Source organism: Tympanuchus pallidicinctus, unplaced genomic scaffold (assembly GCF_026119805.1).
Source record: "Tympanuchus pallidicinctus isolate F22 unplaced genomic scaffold, pur_lepc_1.0 scaffold2, whole genome shotgun sequence".
Lineage (NCBI taxonomy): Eukaryota > Metazoa > Chordata > Aves > Galliformes > Phasianidae > Tympanuchus > Tympanuchus pallidicinctus.
In genome coordinates this window covers 10104106-10131474 of record NW_026294721.1, presented here as the reverse complement: position 1 = coordinate 10131474, position 27369 = coordinate 10104106, and the positions used below count along the sequence as shown (strand labels likewise).

The following is a 27369-nucleotide window of genomic DNA, read 5'->3' as shown; positions in this document are numbered from 1 at the left end:
CAATGGTGACCTTGATTTCAGTCTAACTTAATGTATCACCTAACTCAGGATTGCAGATAACAATTCAGTGTCAAATCTCAGCTGGTATTATTTTTGTCACCTTTGTGCACACAGATGTTAGCAGTGCAAGTCCGTGCACTGTAGCATGACTACAAGCCTGTGGTCTTGGAGCCCAGACCATGAAACAGCCTCTTCCTTCTCTGTCTGCTAAAAAGAACCCCTTTGAGTGAAGCTTTATTTTTCAATTTCCTTTTCATGAAGTTGACATACAAAATTCAGAAGCAGTGGAATGTGATGCTTTTAATATCTTGCTACAGCCCATATTTGGGGCACTTTGAGGACAGACCTGGAGATACATTTAAATAGCAGGAGCTGAAAGAGTAGGAATCTGTGTCCTGAAAGAATCTTTTATCACTGTATTTTTTTTAAAGGGGAGGTGAGAAAAAGTGTGGCACAGGGACTCTTTCATTCAGAAAGTGTCTTTAGGTCAGTTTGGGAACCTGTCACTGAGTGACTGTAGCTATGTAGCTCTAACTTCGCTTTCACGAAGACAGTTCTTGTTTCGTTTCTAGATTTGGCAAGTAGGAATAATGAGGTAGTCATTAGAAACATTGTCCACCAAAAAAAGTCATTCTAACATTTTACTTGACTGTAGTTATGCCTTCAACTCCATTTTGCTGTATTTTGCTCTAAGAATAAGGACCACTACTTTGCCAACCATAAGCTATTTATTCTGCTTATAAGTTGAAGTCCAAATGAATAATTTCCTATCTGGAATAAAAGAGATCTGGTTTTCAAGTATGTGAGTAGAAAAAGAAAATTCTTAGCTAGAGAATTAATTATAAAATCTTATATAAAATTCTACAGGTGAATTTGATCTTTAAGATGATATCAGAGAGCTGGTTGTTCTAAAGCTATTATTTATAATGTCACATGTTTCTCCTTGAATCAGTCCATTTTCTTCACAGTCCACCTTGTATTTACTTCTGCATAAGGCATCAGGCTAGGTATTAAATCTATATTTTTTTCCAAACAGCTTACATGCAAAAAGATTTTTCTTGGACAGAGTTTTACCAAATAGATGGAAAAAAAAAATATTGGAGATTGTTCACCAAATATCATGGAGCCACTAAGCTTCTGGAAAAAATGGAAACATGCTCATCCTGCTCCTCCCCATTACTTCTTAGAACATAGGCATTCATTTCCTTTTTTTTCCCCAAAGGAGCTGATACCAAGATGTTTTGGCATAAAAGAATGATTGGCAATTATTATTTTTTGGAGGCAGGAAACAATGAGAAAACATATTTTGGTTCAATTTCAACTAAATGTTTCCTCTGGTCATTTTTCACTTTGGCAGCCCAACTAGAGGAAAAAAAAATACACAACAAAAACCTCTTCAGTACTTTGGCATACACAACTGCATATGCTTGCAGTTTAAAGCACTTTTAAATGTCTGAGCATGCTTTGATGGTTGAACTGGGTGATCTTGAAGATCTTTTCCAACCTTGGTGATTCTGTGATTCTGTTTTAGTACGTTGTGTATACAAGTATGTTGTGTATACAAGTTTAGTATGTTGTGTATACAAGCACTGTTTATAAGCAGTTATAAGCAGTTGCATTGTGCAGGCAGGTATCTGTTGTTGCACATGGAAGCATTCATCATTTCTGTAGTTGTAATTTAGGAAGGCCACTGAAAATGTGACCTCTGTTGTTTTGGGAAATTAGAAAAATATGCTAAATTATAATCTTGATGTATAACAGACAGCAACTTGAACGTGACATAACTTTCATCCATTTATATTAGTATGATTCCCTTGACTTAAATAGTTTTTCTTGATTTTACAGTGCTGTAAAGGAGGTGAAGACAACTGATGGAATGAAAGCAAGTCTTTAAAAATTCATTTGTCATTTTCTTTTTAAAGTCAATAGGTTTTAAATAGCATTGTAGACATAATCATGGCTAACCTACTTTTCCAGCCCATATCCCCATGAATGTCTTTCATTAATAATCTCATCATTTCTGTGAGTTAGGAATATATATGTTGGCAGTGTTTACACTAGAGATAAAGTGCATCCTCCCAGTGCCACACCCTAATCACTTTACTCTCTCAGCATTTATTTAGGCATCCTGTCATTGGGAGGTTATTTGTCTTGCTCTCTATTGAGAGATACTGTAATAATATGAATAATAAACTACAGTAGGCAAAAGAGAAAGAAAAAAAGATTTTCACCTTCATTTGTTGTTTCAGTTTTATTGTCTCAGTATGTAGTAAAGATCAGGCTGCCCAGAGAGGTTGTGGATGTCCTGTCATTGGAGGTATTCAAGGCCACTTTGGATGGGGCCCCTGGGCAGCCTGGTCTACTATTAAATGGGGAAGTTGGTTGGCCCTGCCTGTGGTGAGGCAGTTGGAGATTCATGATCCTTGAGTTTCTTTCCAGCCTGGTCCATTCTGTGGTTCTGTGATCTAAATGAAGCTAAGGTGTTGACCGTAAACTGACAGGGAATTTCTCACCTTTCATGTAAAGGACAGCTGAGAAAATCGCTGCTGTTGTAGTGTTAATGGCCTCTGTTGTCAGAGACAGCAGTTGTTTGTTCTAATATGTTATACTACTGGAAAGGAAGCCTGTTCATGGGGAATAAAATCTAAATGCCATTTTTCAGCATAATTGTGGCTACTTTGATTTAAATGAGTACTTTCCAAGAGACAGAGTGAAAGTTTTTAAAATAGTTATGCTGCAGCTCTGAGAGTCTTCTTTCCTTTCCCAGCTTGGTCACATATTCAGTGTTTGATTTTGAGGTTTAGAGCCACAAAGAATTTCAGGTACATGCCTTTTTTCAAATATTTTGACATCTTACTTTGGTGCTGCTTAGAAGAATGGATTAAGATCTGTTATCTATGACAGCCCCGTTGGGATGACCTGAAGTACAGGTGATACGTATGGGCACTTGGCTGACCCTGATTGAAATCCTGGCTTTTATTCTGTTGAGAGTTTTATACATTTGAAGGCTCTTCCAAAACATGACAAGTACTGTGCAACATCCAGCTGGCATGTGAAGCTAGCAGAGGGTGTCAGCAGGGCAATACAGGGCTACAGAGGTAAATTCTGCTGTTTCAAACATCACAGTCGATGACAAAGTCATATAGAGGAGAGCAAAAGCCAACACAGCACTTGGGAGATTAAAGCCGCATGTCTAGAATGAAAGAAGCATCTGATTTCAAACAAAAGTAGCTATGCATCACACAGTTGTCATCACTAGTCTTCAGTATGACCGCAAAACTTGGACAATGTTACGTGCTGTGTTAAACATCTGAATAAATTCCACATGTGGTGTCTTCATGGCTTTCATGTTACAGGTACAGCAGGGTTGCTTCCTTGACTCTGAGGTTGCAGATTTTTTTTTTTTTTATATTCAGCAGTAAAACTGTTGCAGGTTCAGCTACACTGCTCCTAGTATCTGGTGCATATGAACATCAGGCTCTTCAAAGCCATCTTGTCTGTCCAGAGTAGCAGAGCAGGGCTACGTTGGTAAATCAATGTAACGTGATAAAAAGTTGCTCAGGGCATATCTTAATTTATATGACATTATATTCATAATAAATTCCATCTGTTCTGCCAAAGAATGTAAAAGGCTACGAACAACATCCTGAAGAGCACAGCCAAAAATTAAAAGCAAACATGGTGGATATAACAAGCTGCCTGTGACATCCGAGATGAGCTGCACTGTGAAAACTGGGATCATTTTTCCTGAATGAAGCCATGAAAGCTGATAAGTCTCTGGGAGATTCCATTACAAGAACCGTCATAGTATGGTCAGGTATCTAACTAGTGACACAGTCAGCAGGCAGTGAAGCTAATACTGTTCATGTAAACTAAAAACATCTATTGAAGAGATGCCTTTTCCTGTTGAACTGAAATGTGAATTTATTGGAAGCGATTATCGTTGCATATAATTTCCATTAAATTAGCTCTCCCTGATTGTGAGCTTTATCAGGAACAGAAATAAACGTCAATCCTCCAGCAAATAGTTTAAATGAGTTAGCTTAAAAACTGCATTAATCTGTCTTAGCTATCAAGTGATGCAATCAAATTTTAAGATGATGTGCTCATAAATGAAGTAGGAACAAATGTAAAAAGTTATTATGGTGACTGGAACACTGGTGTTAAAATTATGGATTCCAAATAGTTGCAAAAAAAAAAAAAAAAAAAAAAAAAAAAAAAAGGAAATGAATTTTAAGGTAATTAGAATTTCTTTCAAAAATTATGTATCAGCATCATTTTTCATAGTTGCAATAGAATTGATTTGTTAGCCTTCTAATGAAATAGAATTAATAAAGAAGAATGTTTTAATAGCATATCACAGAATCGTAGAAGCATAGAATGCCCTAGGTTGGAAAGGACCTCAAAGATCATCTAGTTTCAACCTCCCTGCCATAGACAGGGTTACCAACCATTAGACCAGGCTGCCCAGAGCAGCTTATGAACTAATGTCATCCTGATACTTATCTTCTGATCATTGCTACACGGTACCATCTTTTTCCATACATGTGAATTATCTGGACATGAATATTTTGCACCTGAGCAATATGATTGCTGTTATGTATTGCTTCAGCATTGCTCATATTTTTCTCCAATCCATTGAATTCTACATTAAAAAAAAAAAAAAAAAAAGGCTTTCTTTTTTACTTTGTAAAGGATTTTTTGTTGTTATTTGGCATTACATCTGAATGGGCTCTTCTGATGTGTCTGCAAAACCCTGTCCTCAGTAAGGCATCAAGTGTTGTAGCAGCAATAGCGTTAGTAATTGTGAGGCCATGTTTCAAACATTTTACAAATCTGAGTGCACACCAGTTGCTGAATTCCTTTGGAAATGTGTCCCAGGTATTCCTAAGTTTTTTTGTATGCATTTTTGTATGGTTTGTGGTTATGCTGATGGGACACCTTGAATCTCAGGTATTTTACTTAACCCAGAGAGTGGTTGAAACAGTGGTACAGTTACTGTATTATGTTAAATCATGTTTACTGGTGTGTAGAATCACAAGACCTATCATGCAAATCATTTTTTCTATGAGACCAAGTACAGATTATATATAACATCAGTATCCTTCTTCGGGAGCATTCTTAATTTCTTTAGTAATTTCCATGAATTTTATAAAATCGGAGGATGTGTGGCACTAGTCAGTATTGCCAGATTCTCTATTGCCTATGTTTCACTAATATCTCAGTCCTGTGAGAGAGGATAAAACCTCAGTATCTCGTTCCATTACCACTGGAGAATTCTATAGCTTCATCTTTTAAGTTAGTGATTCTTATCCTTGTTCTTTTATGCCCCTATTTCATGTCTCTTTAATGACAACTCTACAATATATAGAAAGAGTTATTTGAAGACATTTTGTTGTACTGCTCATTTTTAACTTTTTCAGAAAAAAATAATTCAAGGCAGTTACCCTGTAAATGAAGGAAATTACATTAGTTTGACATGATTTATTTGTTTGTTTGTTTGTTTGTTTAATCTCTGGTGGCTCTTTCTTATCATTTTAATTATCTCCAAGGTACTTACAAGCTTAATAGTTTGTTTGGTATCTTTGTTGATATCAAAATGAGTTTTGTAACTCAGGATTTGTACTTCTTTGGGAAAGTTGGAGGAGAGGTATGTGTGTTTTATTTTATATATAGGCAAAATATTCTCCTTCTTATGGCTATCTAGAATCACCTCTGACCTCTCTGAGCTCATAAAGATGATTATTAATCATTCAGAGATTTTGTTTTCTACTTTCTTCTGTACTGAATTCAACCAGCCATCTCCTTCCTTCCTTTTCCCTTGACTCATCTGTCTGTAGTAGCTAACATGAATGAAGAAAATTTGATTTCTTCTATAGAAAATACTTTTCTTGAGTCAGGAGTGAGGCCTTGACAGAACCTGGATCTTTACACTTGAATGTATTTAAATGAGTTAATAAAAGAAATGTGACCAATTTGTGAGGTTCTCTGGTGCTTGAAGAAGCACTCAGGGAGGTAGGTAGTTGTGTAACTGCAAGGTGAAGTCTGCTTCTCTTTAAACAGTTGTATGGAGAAAAAAGAGTAAAATATATTTTTTTAAAAAAAGCATCAGGTATTTAGCATACAAAAGACACTTCATTTCTGTCAGCAAAGCCAGGCATATTGAAGCAGGCATTGTAAAAAAGCATAAGACCACCCAAGTAGTCACTTTATTGTATATATGACTACAAATGAATAAAAGCATATGGTGACAGCAGGTCTCAGGATTCAACTGAACCAGAAAAAGGAACCAAACCTGCAGATCTTGATGCAAGACAGTTGTCCTGATGGGAAGTGGGACCACACACCTGTGTGCACATGCAGCCAGTGGGTGCTGAGCTATGCTTTTTCACTTCTGTGTACTGTTTTTACTTCTGAACCACGGAGACATTTAAAAGGAAAGAAGGTAGTTGGTGCAAGTCCTTTAGTCACAGAGCCTCACTAAAAAAAAAAAAAAAAAGAGTAAAACATGCAGACAAAATGCCTGTGTGTCTGTTTAAATACATACTCTACTGATAGTGAAGCTCAATCTATAGATTATATCTGTATATCTATGCTGGGACTGAGAATCAAAGGTACCAGGAAAAAAGGAAGAAATCCCTATGTTCTCTGCAAGTATTTTTCAACCTTTGTAGAGGAATTCAGAATTCTACATTCATTTAATAGGGAAGAGACTTAGTGCAATGATGTTGCTTCTGTGTTGCAGAGAATTCACTGTTTGTTTGTTGGTTTTTTTACTTCTACTTTACCGTAGTTCCACTTTGAACTTGGTATTCAGGACAAAAAAAATGAATCTAAGTGGCAGAATATTTTTTTTTGCAAAACTGCACCATTCCTGCTGTGTCTGGATTTGGACGAAACTGAGGACAAAACAAAAGGAATGAATTCTTTTGGAGAATGCTACTAAAACTTGGAAAATGAACTCTGTGCAGTATGATCTGTGCAGAAATTTTTGGCTTCAGAATCAACCTTAAATTCTTTGGCAAGTAAGCCACACAGGCCAGATACAAACCACAAATACATTTGACTTTTGCCAAAATAGAGTCTTTATCCTTTCTAATTTGTTGCTGGATGTCATACTTGCCCATTTGGTTTTGGAAATAAATATTCTGTCTTTGAAAGTGTTGGCTGCTTTTGAAGTGAAACCTGTTTTTTAAAGCTGTAAGATTTCCTTTTTTTTTTTTTCCACTTTTTTCTTTTTTTTTTTTTATTTTTCAAGAAGAGATTTACAGTTTGTGACTGGTTTTTGTTATAGTTTGGACTATCTGAAACGGAGACTCTATCCTCCAATACAATGTGTAGATTCAGTGTATTCCTTAGAAATGAATGCAACTTCATAATACTGCTGTGAGTTTGAACAATAGTAATTTTGCCATCTAAAATCTGTGTAAGTTTAAACAAATACAAAAAAAAAAAAAAAAAATTGCACCATAACCATAAGGAAATAGTGACATAGCTTCCTCAGTTCTGATCCTAATTTGGATCAAAATCAGAGAATGTTTCATATGTATAACAAGATAACAGACAAAAATATTGGATTCCAAATTAGAAAACCTAGAGTATCTCCATTTACGTTCTTGTATACTTTGCTGGAAAAAGAAAAAAAAAGAAAAAAAAAGCTCTAATCCATGAGCTATGCTTTTTCTCTGCAGAGTTCCACAGATAATGAAAAAAAAAAGCACCATTGACCTTTTAGCAGGGAACCATATCCGTGAAAAGCAGAAGTCAGAATGGAAAATTGGAATCTCAGATGCGTGGTATTTCTTTCCTGTAAGATTTTACTTGTGATTCTTTTGTTCAGAGTCTTTGGACACATAAGTTACCGCTCGGACTGGGAACTGGTGAAGGTGGACTTCAGGCCATCCTTCCCCAGGGAATGCACTGATGATGACTATGAATCTTGGGAACTCACAAATCTACAGGTATTGACTGTATATGCCAGAACTTTTTCATATCTGAAAGAATCGTTCACTATTGTGAGCAAGGAAAATGTTTTCTAACAGAATTTGGATGTCACCTTCCCAGCTCTATTCTCCTTTGGTTGATATTTTGCTGATTTTACAATTGTTAAAAGTTGGAAGGATGATTCTGTGTTCCCTTTAATTGTGCAAATTGTGTCCTGGGAAAGGCAGCAATATATCTAGTGGTCTTCCATAATAATAGGTGGTCCTACTGGATTATGGTGCATATACCATAAACTAAGATCTCTAATATTGATTGAAGCAATTTCAAAATGCAGTTGTATGTACTGCCAACTTCCTGACCACATACTGCACTCATATAAATTGCTGTAAGTAAAGCCCATTCCAGACGTAATTTAGGATTTCAGCGGACTGATCATGTAATAGAGTCCAGTTGTTTGGGGCAGTACCATTTCTGTAGTTAATCTATTAAGGCTGTGCTAATTCCTCTTCTCTGGTCAATTCTAATTTTGGGAAGCTACGTTTTCTATGTAATGTATGATTAGAGACCAGTGTCTCTAATTCTTACATTAAATGGGATATGTCATGTTTATTTATAGTCGTTCTAATTATTTTGTTTGTTTCATCCAGTATACTTGTTCTCTTGCTCTCTGCAGGTTTCCTTTTGGTACACAACTCTGTTGTTATTCCAGCTCTCCAACTCTCACTTGCTAGTTCTCACACATAATTTGGAATTGCTTCTTGTTTGAAATCGTTGTGTATTTTGAGAGTAATATGCACGTCTGAAGAGTGACATTATTTGGGTACACTGACATTTAAATGTCTTTCAGAAAATGGAAGCAACTAAAATATCTCTGACAGAGTACTTACAGCTGCTAAATTACCAGTGCAGTGTTAGCTTCAAGAGTGTATTAATACTACCTGTCTCTGTGTGCCTAGTGCTTCCTATTGACTGCCTACACGTGATGTGGTGATTTAGAGAGAAGTCCAGCCATAAGAAGCCTGAGTTTTTAAGTACACATCTGTAGGCTTGTGCCTAGATTGTACACACATGGAACGTGGGTTAAATTGTACTAGAACTTCTGTGCACATCTTTGAATTTGTGTCCTGAGACATTGTGTGTTAGAACTGTGTAATATCCCAGTAGTGGACGTGAGAGCTTTGTATAAGAGCCCAATTGAATTGAATGTGAAGTATTTTTTCTTCTTTGCTGAGTCTGTTTTCCTTCAGTCTCAGTCTTAAGATAATTGATCACATTTTTATAGTCACATCATAGATAACTTGCTGTAAATTTCTCTAGAAATTGATGAGTTGAGACTTGATACCAGTGTCCAGTCTTGGCAAAAAGAAACCAGACTTTCTCCTGACAATTTCAGATTGTGGCTTTGCGATGCAGGTTATGGCATGCAATAAATCTGGTGTTTTGATGTTTAGGGTGATCGTTGCATCATGGGTCAACAGAGGAGCTTTCGGAAGAGGAAGATTTCATCATGGTGCGTTAAAGGGAGAAGTTTCACTTCAGCTCTAACGTCCAAAGTCTGTGAATGTGCAAACTCTGATTTCTTATGGTGAGTGGATATTCAGATTCATCGTTAGTGAAATGTTATTTAGAGTTTGAGGAGTTTATTTTCCTCCTTTTGCACCACTCTTGCATGGCTGTGTGCAAACAAACAAGAAGCAATGTGATAGTTTTGAATAACAGGTAGCTTATGAATTTGTTTTTGTCTGAAAGTGTTGCTGTGCTTTAAGTATTTGACTCACCTGTTTGAAGAAATCCCAATGTTTTTCTCTGTTGATCAAGACTTGAAAAACATCTGTTGGATTTATTAATGGGGCAATTAAACCCGTTCTTTTTTAAGAAAAAATAAAAATTAAGAAAAATATGGAAGAAATGTGTTGGTCTGAGAGGCGAAAGATACCTTTTAAAAATCTAAGCTCCCAAGAAAGTTAATTTTGCAGAACTGGCAAAGTAATTATAACAATTTTTGCCCCACTGAAACTACACTTAGAACAGAAGTGGCTTCATGAAACTGTGTGTTCAGCTTACAGCAGATACTTTTAAAAATCTTTACTCTTAAAGAAGTAATCTCATCCACCCAAATTGGGTTGGTGAATAAGGTGGGGATAGTGACACGCTTGGTGTTGATGTCTTCCAGTGATTACGGGTTTGAGCGCTCTGCACATCTGAAGTCACAGTCTAGCAAGTGCTTTGCTGACTTTTGGTTTAATCCAGAAGCACCTCCTGAAGACTGTGTGCTGGGGCAGGCATACACAAGCAGCAGTGGGTAAGTCAATCTTGGGTTTGACTGGCTTGCATGGGCTTCCATAGTGGAGGAGAATGTTCTGACCAAGGACTACGAAAGTGGCTTTAGGGAAGTGGTGTAAGTAGGGAAACTGGAAAAAAAAAAAAAAAAAAAAAAAAAAAAAGGGAAAATGCAAGTGGTAAGCTGTTGTGGCTCAGACTTACAGCTCATGCAGAATCTTTCTGCAGACTAATGTAAGAGCAATGTTACTTTACACGTTCGCAGCGGTTCAATAAACTAATTGATTTGAGAAGAGGGAGAGCTGTCTTGTTCCCAATAATTTTTCCTAACTGCTGGGAGAGCTAATAAGCATTGCTATACTTCTGATAGTAATGCCCATTCAAAGCCTTTTCTTTTAGCTCCCTGCATAAATCCAGTTAATTACTCAGAGGAGTAAGTAATGTCTCACAGAACTTTCCACTGTCTCTCACTTCCACCAGTATAAGGAGCTCTACAGAGAACGAATTATTCTCCTGGCCATATGGGATACTCAGAATCAAAGTAAAGCTTTAGTAACTGTAAACAATAGTGCATAGAGTACACACTACAATGTAGTCTGACGTCTGTGCTGAGAATAACTTGCAGCTGGCATCTATTCTGGCTTATCATAACATCATCTCTATTGGTTGTGGAGATGCAAACCAAATGATGAAATGTCAAATCTGGCAATAGAATCATAGTCTTTGTGTATATTTGCCTTACTGAGGAAAATGATGCTTTTTGGGTTGTGGCTGACAGCTGTGATGTGAGTTTGAATTCATCAGAGTGAAATCTGACTCAAATTTTTAAGAATGTTTAAAAATAGCATACCTGATTGAAACTGATCTGTAAATAATTGCTGTACTTCCAAGTGTTTCTTTATTAGCTCTTCTTATGCTCCTAGAAACATCAAATTATTTATGTTGAAAAAGAGTTCAAGTTCATCAAGGTGATCAAGTTCAAGCTTTTATTACTATAATGTGAAATAAATGTTATATATTTTAAGAAATGCACAGATTTGAGAACAGTATATAAGTGATTGGTTCTGGGTTAATGCAGAAGTTGCTTACTTTAATTTATTTCTGACCTTTGGAACTTGAACCAACTACATGTAAAGCAGTAGTAAAGTGGGATAGGATAGAAGCCTGAGTTTGGGAGTACATGTGAGCAGCAAAATCCTGAGCCAACACCCCTGGAGCACTGAAGGCTATTGAAAGCTTCATGATTGGGGAGGGGGGCGGTGTTGAGAGAGAACAGCAGAATACCCAGCTCTAAGAGAACAGATCAGGCATATTTCTGAATTTTAGAGGATAGACTCTTCCAGTGCATGCAAGTGAAATCCTGATCATGCTCTAATCCCTCTAACAGATTTCACTCAATAGAAACAATGTCCGCAAGCAAAATTTTTTTGCATTTTGAGTTGATTTTGGTCATCTACAACATTTTCTGTTTATGAACCCGAGCAATATTCGTTAGCTACTGTCACACTCACATTTGGTGCCTACTGCTTGCCTCCACCTCGCTCACTGCTTATTGTTTTTGCAGGTACAGGAAAGTTGTTTCTAATGTGTGTGAAGGTGGTGTAGACCTGCAGCAGAACTTAGCACAGCATTTGTGTCCATTGATTGCTCCCAAGGGACTTCAGATCAGCATCAGAGGAGAAAGCTTGGCTGTTAAGCCTGGGGAGGACATCACCTTCATTGTCAGACAAGAGCAGGTAGAAATTAACACTGTCTTTATGAAACTTTACTTGCTATTTTTAGAGTTCATCTCTCTCCTACCTGCTTTGCTGCTGAATTAGATTAATTTGTGCTTGAGACAAAGATGAATGACTCTGTAAATACTGAAACTTATGCTTCCAAGAGAATCAGACTATCTTGTAAACTCAGTGAACCATGAATTTCTGTCCAGAGAAAGGGACTTGTCTCCTCAGCAGCATTTCAGTTATTATTCCTTAAAGGCTTCAACTTATTGGAGAATCAAAGGGACTAAATTAGCAGAGTCTCCTTGAACTGGAAATTTCACGTTGTATCAGAGAAGAACAGAAATGCTGAGAACCCTTGATATTCTGATTTAAGTGCTTTTGAGAATCTGCCTTTCAGCCTTTCAGGAAGGAATTAGGCAAAGCTTTACAGAAATCAGCAAATACCACAGCATAAGAACATTTATAATGTATTAGTTATGTTGCCAAAGGATTTTTTTTCCTTTTTCTTCTTCTTCTTCTTTTTCCTGTTTATTGGAAGAGACAATACCCTGAGGCCCTGACCAAAGGCAAGGAGTAACTTACAGATGTGGTTATTTGCTCTGGGTATGTTTCTTAATGCTTGCATTTTAGTATTAGGTTCTAACTGTTGTGCTCCGGTTACAGAAGTGTTTCCTGACTAATGCCAACTATTTGCAAAAAATTGGAGTTGGCAAACCTATGTGACAGACGTTGGGCACTTGGCATTTTATTTCTGTGAGAAAATCTAGGCAGAACACAGCTCTGCCTACTCCACCTCAAGTTCTTGTTCTTGTTCCAAAGGCTTGCAGAGTACTAGCGATGGTGTAGCAAGTTGTGCTTCCTTCTCTTTTCTCTAACTTGTTTTGTACAACTAGAGCATTTGATTGTAACTTGGAGTCTAACAGTTTTGATTGGCAGCTTCACTTTTTTTTCTTCCTTTTCAAACAAAAAGTTCTGAAGCCTTCACAAGTCTCTGTTGGCAATAGGCAAAACTCATACAATTATTCAAAACTCTTCCAAAGTCAGGAATCCTGAAGGGAATCCCCATTTTCTGGTAAAGTCTGCTCAGTGAACAGAACTGAAAAGGAGAATTAAAGGAAATGTAAAAGTTTGCTGCCCCCTATGGCTAAGAATAATATTTATACTTGAAAGTCCTGGCCTTTAGGATTTAATATATATGATAAAGTCTGAAGAGAATTCTTATCAATTAGAGAATTTAAGAAGCAGTCCCGCTAAGATGAATCAAAAATACTACTTTCTTTTCCTGCTGAACAATATTAATTGACTGGTTTTTGTGAAGTGCAGTACTGAGTGCAGCAAAGCCAGACTGCAGGAAATAAGGAAAGTAGTTTTTGAGGCCCATTCGAGCAGTTTGCAATTGATCTTGGAAATAATAATGAGATTTTTTTTTTTTTTTTTTTTTTTTTTTCAAATTATTTAGGCTGGATTTGTGAATAAATATTTGTACAAAAATAATTTATTTTGTGTGGAAGAACCAGTTTCTTTAAATTCCTTTTCTCCGTGTGAATCATTTGCTGTCCACCGCTCTCTGTCTTTCCTGATCAGGAAAACAGAAGTGCCCTGCTTTCTTTGGAGACAGCACTCCCATCTTTACAATAAGGAAGATATTAGAATAAAACATTAAGAGAAACTTGCATGTAGTTGCTTCCAACACTGGTTTCTCCCTCACCTGGAGAAAATATGCATGTATACTTGTTAGCATAAGAAAGAGCTAACAAGAACTATTTGCAAGCTAATGTCATCTGAAAAGATGTCACTTACTGACACATTGCTGGCAAGCAGACATCTCTTTTGCTTTAAACTTTAATAATATATTTTCTGGTACCCATCTGTTGTCAAAATAAAAATGTTATTCGGAAAAAAAATTCACAGTGAAGAAGCTTTCAAGGTCTTTTATGTGTGTTGAAATATGATGTTAGGTGTTTGATAACCCTACAGGTTCCTTATTCTGAGTACTCTCTTACAAGATAAGTAGTGCTCTTTCATCTGATAAAACATGGAAGAAAATCAACCAAACTGCAAAATAATAAATGGAGAAAAAGAGTGTATTTTTCTTTCCTTTGTAATGCAAGCATTTGAAAATTCTAGACTTTGTTACCTCCTTTGATTTTACATTAATGCTTCCTTTTGAATTGGATTTTGATGCAAAACCATTTCACAGATTGGCTTATGGGAAAGTGAGGTGATTTTTCAGTACTTCAGGGGGTGTGAGTCCTTGTCAGATCTGATTGCCATTCAGCTTATTTGATGAGTGTATACATTCCTTTCCTCTAGGCTGATTTTTAAGCTAACACTGTCTTTTCAAAATATGAAGAATTTCCTATCAAACTTGGCCCTACAAGCCATTTTAACTTCCATGGCAGTAGCGACAGTGTGCTGTGAAATGCAGGCAGGAGTATATTGCTGAATACAGAGGAAGAAGGGCAAGTCACTAAAGCACTGCTGCCAGTGGTATTAAGAAAGTGCTGTTGCTCACAGCTAAAACAAATCTTCCTTTCACTCAATCCATATGGCTAGTCCATGTAGCACAGACCTGACTTCTCTTCTGAGCAGACACACCGTGACAGCATGAATGATGGGCTTATATTTGTCCTCTGACAACAGTATCAGTCATTGCAGTATTTTAGGTCTGAGTTTAGGAAGGCAGTGTTGTTTAAAGGAGCACTTAGCAGAAGTGCAATGAATTGTAAATTATGTGAGATGCTTGATGTGACAGAAGTATTTGGCTGGGCTTTTTACTAAGCACAGCTCAGAACTCTACTTTGTCAAGTGTGCATATCATTTTGTAGAGTAGCATGCCAGTTCGAAACATGCTGGTAACTCTGTATAATGCAGTACTACTCTGTAGAAGCTACCAGCTTGTATTCTAGCTGTCATACAGTTGACACAGGAGAGCGTAGTTAGAAGGTGCTATGAAGATGGTCCAATCCTATTCTGCTTTATAATTGCAAAAGCCAGAAGTTCACTGCCAGTCAGTTACCACAGGTCACTGGTTAAGTTGTATTTGGGAATCACCAGATCATAGCTCCAGGGACTTGAAGCTGCCCTGCACCATTATATTAATTAACATCCAGAAGTATTAAATTTTTAAGAGTGATATCTGTATCGTACAACTTGGCTTAGTGGTCTGGGGTGGTTTTTTTAGTGTTGTTTTTAAGATTAAGCCTTACTGAAGAAAGTTAGATTTATCTCTGTGAGTGCATGCAGCATTTGTTACTCTAAAATCTTCACAATGGGTTTACAGGTTTTAGTGTAGCCACTGCTGTGGAGTCAAAACATTCGGCTGTTGCTGGAAGTGAAGTTGTGGTTCAGGAAATTGTTAAAATAACATATCCTGTCTGTTTAGGTTCTGACCATTCGAAATGTTGATATATTCTCCTTTTAGGGTGATATATTGAATACCAAGTACCAGGTGGATCTCGGCGATGGCTTTAAGGCGATATATGTCAATCTTACAATGACTGGGGAACCCATCCGTCACCGTTACGAGAATCCTGGGATTTACCGTGTCTCAGTGAAGGCTGAAAATGTTGCTGGACATGATGAATCTGTAGTGTTCATCCAAGTCAACTGTAAGTCAGCCCTTTGGTTTTCTTGTTTTTACTGTTGCATGCAAACGTTGTGATAGTTACGAAGCAGTTGAGAATGCTACTAGTCACGTTTAGGAAAAATACATTTCTTTTCTGAAAACCTCAATCAATTGTGCATTGCTGTGTGCTGTTAGTATAGAGGCTTGTATAAAAGAATGACAGTTAGTTTTGTTTAGATTTGTGAGAAAGATGGTATATTAATCTTTTAAATACTAAGCATTCCTCAGTTCATTTCTCAGATTTTACCCTCTTCCTGACTCAAGACCTTGTTGGCAGACTTAACAGCTAAAATTTAGAACTTCAGGCTATGTCTTTTTGTGCTATAAGAAGCAAGAGAACAGACATATTGATAAAAGTGTGACCTCTTGTATGACTTTCAGAAAGCATTAGTTGATAGAAGGATCAAAATCTCAGCATTTCTAAAAGTCAGGCTACTTATTAAAGTCCTTAAGTCTAGTTTTAGGTAGTTAATTCTTGCAAAGTTTTAAAGTATTACTTGGATTTAACTTTGTATTGACATACAGTATAAGTTGACTTAGACCTCTCTCCCTGTCTTCTTAATTAAGACCTAAAAATCCCATTGAATAGATTCAAATGAAAAGAATAGTGAGGCACAGGGATATCACACATGGTAGCAGACTTAATGCATCTCAGACATCTCTTAATTGAAATAAGGAAGGGAAGTCGTAATTGAAACAAAGTTTTTCTCTTCCTTCGAGATTCAAGACAGCTATCACTTTGTTTTTAGATCTGTCAAAAATTGTAAACAAGTAGCATTCAATGAAAAGGTATACTCATATTCTTCAGTTGTCTGTTTCTCCTGATGCGAGTGATGTTTTCCATACTAACAATAGAAAGCAGTGGAGCCACATTCAAGTCTGTGCACAAATCCATGTGTTTTATGTCAGCCTATCTTGTGGCTGCAGCTGTTTCTTCTTTTTGCTCTTCAGAGCCTGAATCCAGACTTTCTGCTTCTGCTTTGATTAACAGGTGGAGCCCAATCCATTAATGCTAATGGCTAATATCCTATTAAAATCAAAATGAAACGATTGAAGTCTAAATTTCCATCTCCATTTCATTACCTGTTTATTTATTGTTTTTGCTTTTTACATAATTTGACAGCTCAGATTAATTACTGAATGTTCTATGTTTACTTTTTAGTAGCATCTGGTTATTTAGAAGTAGATTAAGCATAAAAGTAGTTGGTAGATCTACATAAGCAAGGAATGGCAAAAACTCTGTAATACCATCTCTCCAGGGAGAAAATCTTAATATTTTTTAGGGAGTGATAAACTGTAATGAGCACCAATGGAAAGCTGAACAACTCCTTTCTCAAGATATGCTTCTGCTTTGGTCTACATCTGGATAAACAGTTAAAATAAAAGGTGTAAATTGCGTTTTATACAGTGGATTTATAACATGTTTTTCAAAAATATAATGGCTGTGTATTTCAAATGACTTTGGTGCTGAAGTACAGAATCAATAAAATACTGCAAGCAGACTTGGATGATTTCAGAGCTCATCTTGAGCTTCTCCATTAGTGCTGTAAGTGATCTAAAAGACACATGGACACATGTTACGCAGCATGCTTGAATAAACACTTCAGATTGGGTTTAAACTGTTTAATTTTTAAAGTAAATTACAGGATTTGAGGAAATTAGCTGGTACTAATTAAGTAATATATATCTGCCTTCTAGAGAAATGCTAATAGCTGCTCAGGGCCATTTTTCATTGTGGTGTATCATGCAAACAGGAATGTCCAATGTCCTGTATTCACTGTTTTCATCTGATGTATTTCGAGATAAATTTTATGAAGGACAAATAGTAAAGGAAATATTTTTAACTCCTGTGAGGTTTGGTTGGTATGAGAATTGTCCTGTAATGAAGGACAAACATTTTGGTATGTTATCCGTGAACTGATCCAGTTCACAAACAACTTTTTTATAAGAGATTAAGAGATATTAAAGCAAGTCTGATAGTATACATGTGAACCCAGAATAAAAAGAACTCAGCATGAAGTAGACATACATTTTCTTCTTTGTGCCACAAACCCATAATAACTATAATAACTACAGCATGTGAATATGCTTTTTTTTTTTTTTTTTTTTTTTTTTTTTTTTTTTTTTGAGAGAGAGAGAGAGAGAGAGAGAAAGAGTGTAGTAATTGATATAGAGAAAGAAGGAGCTTGGAAAGCTGTACAGAGATTAAGTAGAAATATAAGTCAACATCATTCCTCATTATGTACATTCAGGATGCTACGAAGGTTGTTCAAATACATTTGGAATTATATGACTGAGAAGAAGAGAGAGACTTGCTGTAATTATTGTTAGTTCTTTCCTATACGGAAATGGTCAACTCTTGATACAAGAGCCAAACATCTTCCCTTATGAAAGCTGTATCTCAGGAATATCAGTTTCCTGTGTGAGAATGGAAATATATGGCAAAATCAAAACAGTGGTGCAGATTCCTCCCAGACTTCTTTATTTTGCATCACCAGTAAGAAAAAACATTTCTAAGAGAAGAATATTTAATGGAATTTGTACTATTTCTGAGTTTTCCTCAAGATGCCAGCATCAGGAAGAGCATTTTAATTCAGTTTTGATAAAGAAGCTGTTGAAGAAACTTAAAAAAAAAAAAAAAAGTTGTGTCTTTGAATTCATGTAGATGGTTAATCGCTCGTCAGCAAAAATGCTAAATGAAAGTAGAGCCTTATGTTTGGTTGAAGCAGCACGAAGTCTGACTGAAGCGAGGTGAAAAAAGGAGGGTATGATCAGTTTGAACAACGTGCTCTCAGCGAACTTCTGTCAGTTTAATCAAAGTGCACTGGAAGTGAATGGAAGTGAATTCAGTCAACAAAAGAGAATAAGAGAAAGACCTTGAAATAGTGTTAATTACATTTAAGTCTGAACTGAAATGAAAGACATTTTTATGAATTAAAAGATACATTGAATAGAGAAAAAATTATGGGTTAGTATTCACTCTGTTTAATGAATGTATTTAGGACCATACAGCACATTGGTATCCTGAAAAGATATTGCAGCTGATGTTAAGAAGTTGTAGTTATCACATTATAATATTAAAAAGCTTGTACCTTCAGACATTCTCAAGAAATACTCTTGGAGACCTCTGAGACAAAGATGATTTTCAATTAATGCTGTTGTACTTCAGAACAAAATACAACACTAATACAAAATCAGATGAAATCATTTTAATGACATGTTTCTTTTATATCTCCTATATAAATAATAATGTTTACAGCATTTGTAAGCAAAAGTTCAGAAAGAAACAAATTTAATCAAAAAGTAAACTTCCAGAGGCCATCTCTCTTGATTTGCAAATAAATGCTCCTCTGATGTATGCATTTATTTTAAAGCGTGCATTAATTAGCTCATGTGAAGTGAGCCTAACAGCTGATATTTTATAATGAAAATGAACACTCAGCAACATTATTATCCAGTTTTCTGCTTTTCACTTAGCAGCTTGAGACTTTTTAGATTTCTATTCATTTGATCTTTTTTTTTTTTTTTTTTTTACTTAAAGCAGATTGCCATTTCCATTTTGTATCTGTAATACTTGCTTATACTCTCTCAAATTGAACATGCACAAAAAAATGCACAACATTAAGGTACATTTTGACTATTTGTCACATTGCTCATCTGTTCTGCTTTTTGGGTTTTGTTGTTGATGGATTTTTTTTTTATTTTTTTTTTTAACTATGTTTAATTTTGGTTGAAATGAAGGAAGTCCTTCCAATTATGTCCATAGCTTTCAACACAGATATATAGGCAGAAGAGAGAAAAGTAAGTTCAGGACCTTATGTTGTACAGGTGAGAGGCTTTTGACAAAAAAAAAAAAAAAAAGTTACTATATTGATGCATTCAATGATTTAAACAAGGTTTCAATGATGTTTTGGGAACTTCTTTCAGCTCCTCTGCAGGCTTTAAATTTAGAAGTGGTTCCAGTCATTGGCAGAAACCAGGAGGTGAATCTGACAGCCATCATACTGCCCAAGAACCCTAACTTGACAGTCTTCTACTGGTGGATAGGAAACAATCTTCAGGTACATGAATGGTTGTGACTGACATTATCTTTGCTCTCTTTCCAGCAAGAATTGCATTAAACCTTTTACTTTATCATAAAATCATATAATGATTTTGGATTGGAAGGCAAAAAAAATCATCTCTTTCCAACCCCTGCAACAGGCAGAGGGGTACCTTTCTTTAGACTGAGATGACCACAGTCCCGTCTAACATGGCCTTGAGCAATTTCAGAGTTGGGTCATCCACAGCTTCTCTGGACAGCCTGTGCCAGTGCCTCACCACCCTCATAGTAAATTTTTTCCTTATATTTAATCTATTGTTATCTTCTTTCAGCTTAAACCCCTTGTCCTATCACTATGTGGCCTTGTAAAAAGAGCAATAAATATACAAGTATTTCAACTGGGAATATTTCTTGTCTAACTGGGTTAATTTTTTTAAGGCAGTTCTTTCGGAATCAGATATGTAAAATATTTCCTTTATGAGGGAGACAAAGGAATGTTTCAGATAAGCATAATGAACTTTGATCTTGTAAATGTGCTGTCTACCATAATCCTTGCCTGTGTCTGTTCATTGTTACTGGCTTTGCCATTGCCAGAACAGGCACTGCAAACTGATGTAATCTTGTTGTACAGTGGGGGTGAGGTTTCTGATACATACAAATGTGGTTGGGGAGCATGGTATCTATCTCAACTTCACCTTGGAAGTTGTGATAGATTGGTGCACTTCCATGGGTCATGACAGGAGTAATCCACCTGACCTTGACTGTGCCCCATGTTTTTCAAGTCATATGACTTGCTCAATATGATCCTGTAAAGTTCACAGAATATCCTGAGTTGGAAGGGACTGATGAGAATCAAATCCAACTCCCGGCTTCACACCTAAAAATCAGACCTTCTTGCTGAGAGTGGTGTCCAAATGCTCCTTGATCTCTGGCAGCTCATGACTGTGCCCCCTGCCCTGGGCAGCCCGTTCCATGCCCACCGCCCTCTGGTGCAGACCCTTTCCCTAACCCGCAGCTGCCCCTCCCCTGGCACAGCTCCGTGTCGTTCCCTTGGGCCTGTCTCTGTCACAGGGAACAGAGCTCAGAGTTACTCTTTTGCTCCCTGTGAGGAGCTGCAGCTGCCATGAGGCCTCCCTTCAGCTTCCTCTGCTCTGCACTGAACAAACCAAGGGGCCTCAGTCACTCAGATTTGTGAGCCTGATTCCAAATCCCTTTATTTCAGTGCAATCTGAATATAAATCTAATACTCTACCACTAAACTCACAGAAATATTTGACTAATCTGGCAGCTATTCTGTTTATAAGAGTCCATCTGTTTTTAAAAAAATAAAAAAGTTTCTATTGTAAATCATAATAATTTGATAAAATGTTGACCAACGTTCTAAAAATATAATTGATGTGCAACTTTTGTGCTGATATCTTTAGTGATAGTCTTGTCAGATAACTATTCTCCTGGTTGTTGTTGAAATTCTATTTTCTACTTTTCTTTGCTTGCAAAGCCACTTCTTACATTAGACAGTTTTCTGGTGACGAGGTTCGCTGTGACAGGTGATATCAGAGTGACAGTGCAAGCTTCCTGCGGGAACTCCATGCTACAAGATTCCAAAGTTGTCCACGTTTTTGGTGAGGCATTACTTGTTCAATTTTTAATTGCTGTTTAATGCATACTTATATCTCTTAAACCAGTGCAGGCAGAACTGAACCTCTTGTAAGATTATTTCTAATGCCACATCTAATTTCTAAAATTAGAGGGATGAACTGTATGTAACGCTGAGCAGTGTGGTCTTATGGAATGGTTTCACTTGAAACCTTTAGTTTCCTTTGCTTATTCTAAATGTTACTGTGTTTCCCTAATGTAGCAATAACATTGAAATAGTATTTTTTCTTATGACTTCAGAGTTCGTTAGCATTTCAAAATACAGTAGTTTAAATACTTTTGGAAAAAAAAAAAAAAATTAGTTGTCTGTAGCATTAAAACAGTGTGAAATATTTTCCTTCTGCCACCATGTACAACCATTCTTTCAGCATTTGTGTGAGAGTTTGAATTATTGCCCTTTTGTAAATTTTAGCTCTTCAATAGAAGACGAACTTCTACTTTTGTTTCACATTATGCCTCAGTGTGCTTTGCTGTGTCTAATAATGTACTGTCGAGGCATAATATATAATGAAAAATGTAGTGCTGGCAAATTTATTGTTTGCATTTGGGCTGTCACATGTGGGAATTGTGATATGTAAAATAGTTTCACTGTAATGCAGAGCTTAAAATTCATGAAATACACAAATGAAACATATCTGTGACTTGAACAATGAAAGAGGATTCTGGTACTTTTGCTTTCAGCATACATACTGATTTAAAATAATGGCGAAAACCACATTTATGTTAAACAGAACTTTTACGAAACTTCTCATTTGTTAAGATAAATGGATTTAACGTTTATGTAATCTCTTACAAGTGCACCCACTGTTTAAAAAAATCTTTAGATGTGTAAACGCTCTTAGTGAGATGAGATTGGTGCCTTTCATTTCCAACACTGTTTTGGCTGTTCATGTTGGGAAATCCTGATCTGAAGAGCAAGAAAGTACTGTTCATGAGGAGTATTAAATCCTTGGGATGGAAAATCACACTGAAACAGAATTCTGTCCTAACAGTTAAGAAAGAAGTGTTTGAGTCACTCCTGTGTTCCAGGGAATCTATTTCCCTTCTTTGTATTAACTTCCTCGGGTGATCCTCTAAGGAGCATGAAAGGAAAAAACGATGGACTTCAAAGGCTGTTTGCTGAGGAATAGCCAATTTCTAGTATTTCAGATATTTTGGGCATTATTCAGATAAATGTTTAGATGTTTGGGTTTTTTTTAATTTTTACTTTTATTTTATACATATATATTTAAGAGGGCAGTAGTTACCCTTTGGTATTTGAACAGAATTTCTGTTTTGTAGCTAATACATATAGCTAGTCCATGAGATATATAAAGTGTCCATTTTGTATGAAGAACAGGAACATGTAAAACGTAAAAACCATGTTTATGATTCAGTAAGAATAGAATCCATTGGCACTTAAAAAATAAAAGAATCCAATCATATTTATGTGGTGTTTTGTCTTAAAGAAAAAATTACTGAGCAGGTTACGACCCCAGAAGATGAATGTAAGTCTGTTTGGTTTATTTTTTTTCCCCCTACTGTATTTTAATCTCTAGACAAATTTGATGATATTGAAAATACAGAAAGTAATTGAGTGCCTGGCAGGAGCGTATTTTTGCTCCGTATTACACTGTAGGCTCCTGGGGGAAGGATTTGTTTTTTACCTTTCCTCTTTGAGCAATGGATTATAATGGGATTCCTAGGTAATGCAGTGCTGCATAGATAATGTGAGTGTATGTATACATATATATGTACACACATATATCTACACACACACGTATGTATAAATGTAGGAAAATATGTAAGTAGATAAATATATATGAAAATATATACAAAACTGTTTCTGTAATCAGATTGTCAGTGATTCAGAAGTGTTTCTTTTTGTCTTTCTAGATCATTTTCATGTTCTTCCTCTGAAGTTTACCAAGCATTTGGACATGTACAACCCCAACATACCAGAATGGAGGGAAGACATAGGGCGTGTAGTAACACGACTTCTTGCAAAGGTGCTCTTTCAGATTGCTCGTAAAATGTTCCCTTTCCAGTCATAAAACTTGAAGGTTAAGTTAATGCCTTTTTGTTTAAAAAAGAAAAAAAAAAAAAAAAAAAGAGGCAGAGCAAAATAATAAAATGAACCTCGTGAGCCACGTTTGATACAAGTTTGAACCCAATGTCACTTCTATGGGCAGGCTGTAGATTATGACATCATAGCTTGGAAAAGTTCCGTTCTAACATAGCCTAATTGGCAATTAATGCTAATTATTGCTTTCTGGGATTAGCGATAGACATATTGGCAAATACTGCTGACTCTGAAGCAAGAAAAGTCAGTTAAATGTGATGTATGTAGGATATTGCATAATATGAAGACATAGTCTTTGTGAAGAAACAAAGCAGAGAAAAGAATGCATGATATCATTTGTGGAACTTCAAAAGTTATATATAACACATAGACAGACAGTTAGTACAGCTGGTTTTTTTAGATCATGTTTGTAAAAGAAATGTGGACTGGGAGCAGTTGAATCATATAAATTAAATCAAGTACAAAGCCACAGAACAGTTCTGTGAGATAACTGAAGAGCACTCCATAAAAATTGTGAGGTCTGGAGCTGTGCTGTCAGATACACACAGTGCCCACAGCAGAATGTGCACGTTCCAACTGTCTGTGAAGACAGTGGTACTGTGTTGCAGATTGATGATGTCTTTAGAATTACTGTGTTTGAATTCAGTGGACTTTTCATGGATTTACAATAGTTCAAAATCAAATCAAATCCATCAAATCGAATTTTGGAATTCTGACTGTATACAGTTTCCTGCTTTTCTTTTCTAAATCTTCATAACAAATGTCAAATTACATTCCTACTTTAATTCATTTATACGTTCTACAAGCACTGTCAGTCTTAAAAATACTATATTTTAAAATTAGCCATTTTGCTTTAATAAATACCAAATCATTTGTGAGACAATAGGAACAATTTAATTGAATTTCAGTATTTGTTTTGGGAAAGGCCATGGAAAATGCCATGGGTGTTGTCATTAGAATTTTGTGGCTGTATAATGAGGGCTACTCCAAAAGTAAAACTGTCTTTTTTTTGTGTTGGCCCACAATGTCGTGAATGTTGGCAGTATGGCAGAAGAGATTGAACCTTCCCAGCAAGATTCCTTACATTTTGTTGCCGTGTTGACAGATGGCAGTAGAGGGGCAGGCTGACAAAAAGGTGTCTGACATAGAAGTGTGAATGGAACAAAGTCGTGTCACTGAATTCCTCCTTGCAGAAAAAATGGCACTCACTGACATTCATCAATGCTTGCTGAATGCTTATCGAGACCAAACAGTGGATGTGAGTACAGTGAGGCAGTGGGTGATTTCAGCAGTGGGGCAGAGGGCATGTCAGCAGTGGTGATAGGGACAGTGGATCATCCCTGCTGGTGCAGATTGTAACAAGCACAGCGTGTAGGCCCTTGTTTATCCCTAATGAAAATGCACAGCTAATAGTGGTGGCTATGTTGAAAAAGAGTGTTCTATAAAACATTGAGAACTTGCTCTCTCAAATAGTGCTATTGTACTCTTTGTAGCTGCTGTAGTTTCCATGGAAATAAATAGGCGGCATTACTTTTGGAGTTATGTAACAAATGAAGCAATTTGAGTTAGAAAACACAATTTGCACAAACTATTTTGAAAAGTAATGCATTTGTTTCATTGGGGGGTGCAGATATTCATACCAGGTTCAGAAAAGGAATCTAAGTACTGTTGATCTCATCCTGGGAGAGTCTGTCCAGTAAAAACAGAAGGAAAAGTAGCCTCTGTAAGGTTAAGTTAGCTATAATGAACATGCCCATCTAAGTCTACTAACTGAATGGCCCACTAAACATTCCATGTGACTTAGGAATTATTTTTAAAGTTACTCTAAAAATGCAAAACTATTGCAGTTTTACTAAAACTGTATGCCACTTCATTTGGCTTCTTTCCATGATGCCATTAAATCTTTTTAAAGTGACAACAGTGCTTGGTTCTTCTAATTTTCAAAGAACCCCTCACATTTCAGCTAATTAATGCTTGACTTCGCTCACGTTTTAGCTTCTGGTGGAATCTACTCTATTAGAGATTTGAGTGCTAAAGAATTAAATGCTCACAAAGAATTACTCATCTATTTTATATAAAATACGAAGAGCACTGTCCTATAATTTACCATATACCTTTGTATTCACAGGAAACCAATATACCTGAAGAAACACTTATGACAGTTGTGAAACCTGGTCTGCCCACAACTGCTGACTTGCATGTGCTCCTACCAGCAAATCAACCTAAAAGGAAGAGAAGTGTAACTAGTGATAAGGTAACCAGAACACTGTATGTTTGGTTAGAGCAGTTTTCATCCCATTTTGAAATCAGTGACTGTACTCTCCTTTTATTTATGTGGGATTAAAAGGTATAACTTGACTATGTAAAGATCTCTCTCCTATCTGACAAAAGGTATGTAAAAGCTGACAACAGATATGGCTGCCCTGCATAGCACTATTTACCCCATCTTTTACAGTAAAGAATAAATCCTGCCAGAAAAGACAGAAGAGGCAGAAGAAGATATGATTAATTATTCTACTAAACAATAGCCTGCAGTAAGCCTTGATCCCTCTTGACACCTAAAAAAAAAAAAGAGGAGAAACATTAGTGATGACACATCAATCTGTGAAGATTGGTGGAGCAAAAGGAAGTGTTTCTAAAAAGAGACAAACCATTTCTTCACTTCTGTCCAATAGAAACAGAACCTTAACAGTTGACCTGTAATAGCTGACCCAAAGAATGTGAAGCAGGTAGTTTCTGCCTTTATCAGCTAATGTCCTTTTCAATTGCCAAGAAGCAAATACAGTGAACAAGGCAATGAAAATATGATATTAACTTCTCTGCTCCTCTTTCCAAACCAGATACCTTCCATAATAAAAAGCCTGTACCTGGAGAAAATCAGAATATTGTTTGACCCTTGCTTGTTAATTTACAGTTTTTGTTATTTCTCCTTTCACTGTTAGAGAGAAGGAACAAATCCCAAGTCTGTGCCTGCATGTTGCAATTCAAGTCCTACCAGTTACAAAGAGTCACAGTGTAAGATATTTTTTAATTCTGAAGGGCATTTTGCCACTCTATTAGACAAGATCACAATATTCAAAATGTTTGGAGAAATAGAAAAGACGAAGCTCTCACAGTAAGACAATATCAGTAGGTTGTTGCTGTGGTACAATTGCGAAGGTCCAAATGAAAGTATTGATGTTGTCCAGGTGCCTGAAGAAGTTTCTTACAGAAACAGTGGTGTAAAGTAGATGGAGAACAGTGTGAATGCACAGAATATATCCTAAATCTTAGTTACTTCTCTTCCTCTGTAATCATAATGGGAATCCCTAGGAGTCTGAAATCCTGTTTATACTGCAGGAAACAGTTAATTTTAATAGGTTGTTTCTTTTGAAGTGAGCTATTTCTGATCTCTGGCTTTTGTCCAGGTGAGTATTAGCACTTCAAAATTACTTGCATCTTTCTACTTCTTGAAGAGGCGAGGCGCAGCTTCTAAACAAAATTATTTCTCTTTATTCCAAGCATATTTGGAATGGATATCTTTAATAATTTAAATGAACTGATGATGATTGATTCTTGGGTTCTGCAAACATTTCTGTGCAAAATGTTATGCATATTATTCACTTTACATCTCAGCTGTTATATTAGAGTTGTGCTTCAATGTGTTTTGAAGGATGTAATTAATTATAGTCAATGCTGTCTCCATTTTTCATTGCTTCTGTATGAAATACCCCATGAGCTACTCTGTAGCATAAGGAAGAGTAATCATATATTGCAAATTATTTGGGAAACCTTGTATTTATATGCACTATTCACATAGAGTTCAAACCTATGTGTTTCCTATAGACCTGGGTGGAAACCCAGGTGTAAGGGGAGAAATCATGAACAAGATCTAATTGCTTGAGCAAAAAACAGAGCAAATGTTGGGTGTCTTGAATACCTGCCAGGAAATTACTATGTTTTCACAATTAAGCTACAAGACTCAGTAACTGAGTTTACTGATTGAAAGTTGGATTAGGCTAAAGCAGTGCTCCCTCTTGCCTTGTATCACATG

The 27369-nt window shown here is 36.4% G+C and overlaps 1 protein-coding gene across 9 annotated transcripts in view; it reads left to right on the top strand.

Moving 5' to 3' along the window:
* SORCS2 (sortilin related VPS10 domain containing receptor 2) overlaps positions 1-27369 on the top strand; it is a 527145-nt gene that overhangs the window by 481062 nt on the left and 18714 nt on the right. For all 9 annotated transcript variants that reach the window (XM_052683127.1, XM_052683125.1, XM_052683126.1 and 6 more), the window contains exons 15-23: positions 7841-7961; positions 9396-9529; positions 10118-10246; positions 11789-11960; positions 15373-15559; positions 19504-19637; positions 21117-21240; positions 23150-23262; positions 25465-25590. In XM_052683127.1, coding sequence (XP_052539087.1) covers positions 7841-7961; positions 9396-9529; positions 10118-10246; positions 11789-11960; positions 15373-15559; positions 19504-19637; positions 21117-21240; positions 23150-23262; positions 25465-25590 — 1240 coding nt within the window. The remainder of the gene's footprint in view (positions 1-7840; positions 7962-9395; positions 9530-10117; positions 10247-11788; positions 11961-15372; positions 15560-19503; positions 19638-21116; positions 21241-23149; positions 23263-25464; positions 25591-27369) is intronic.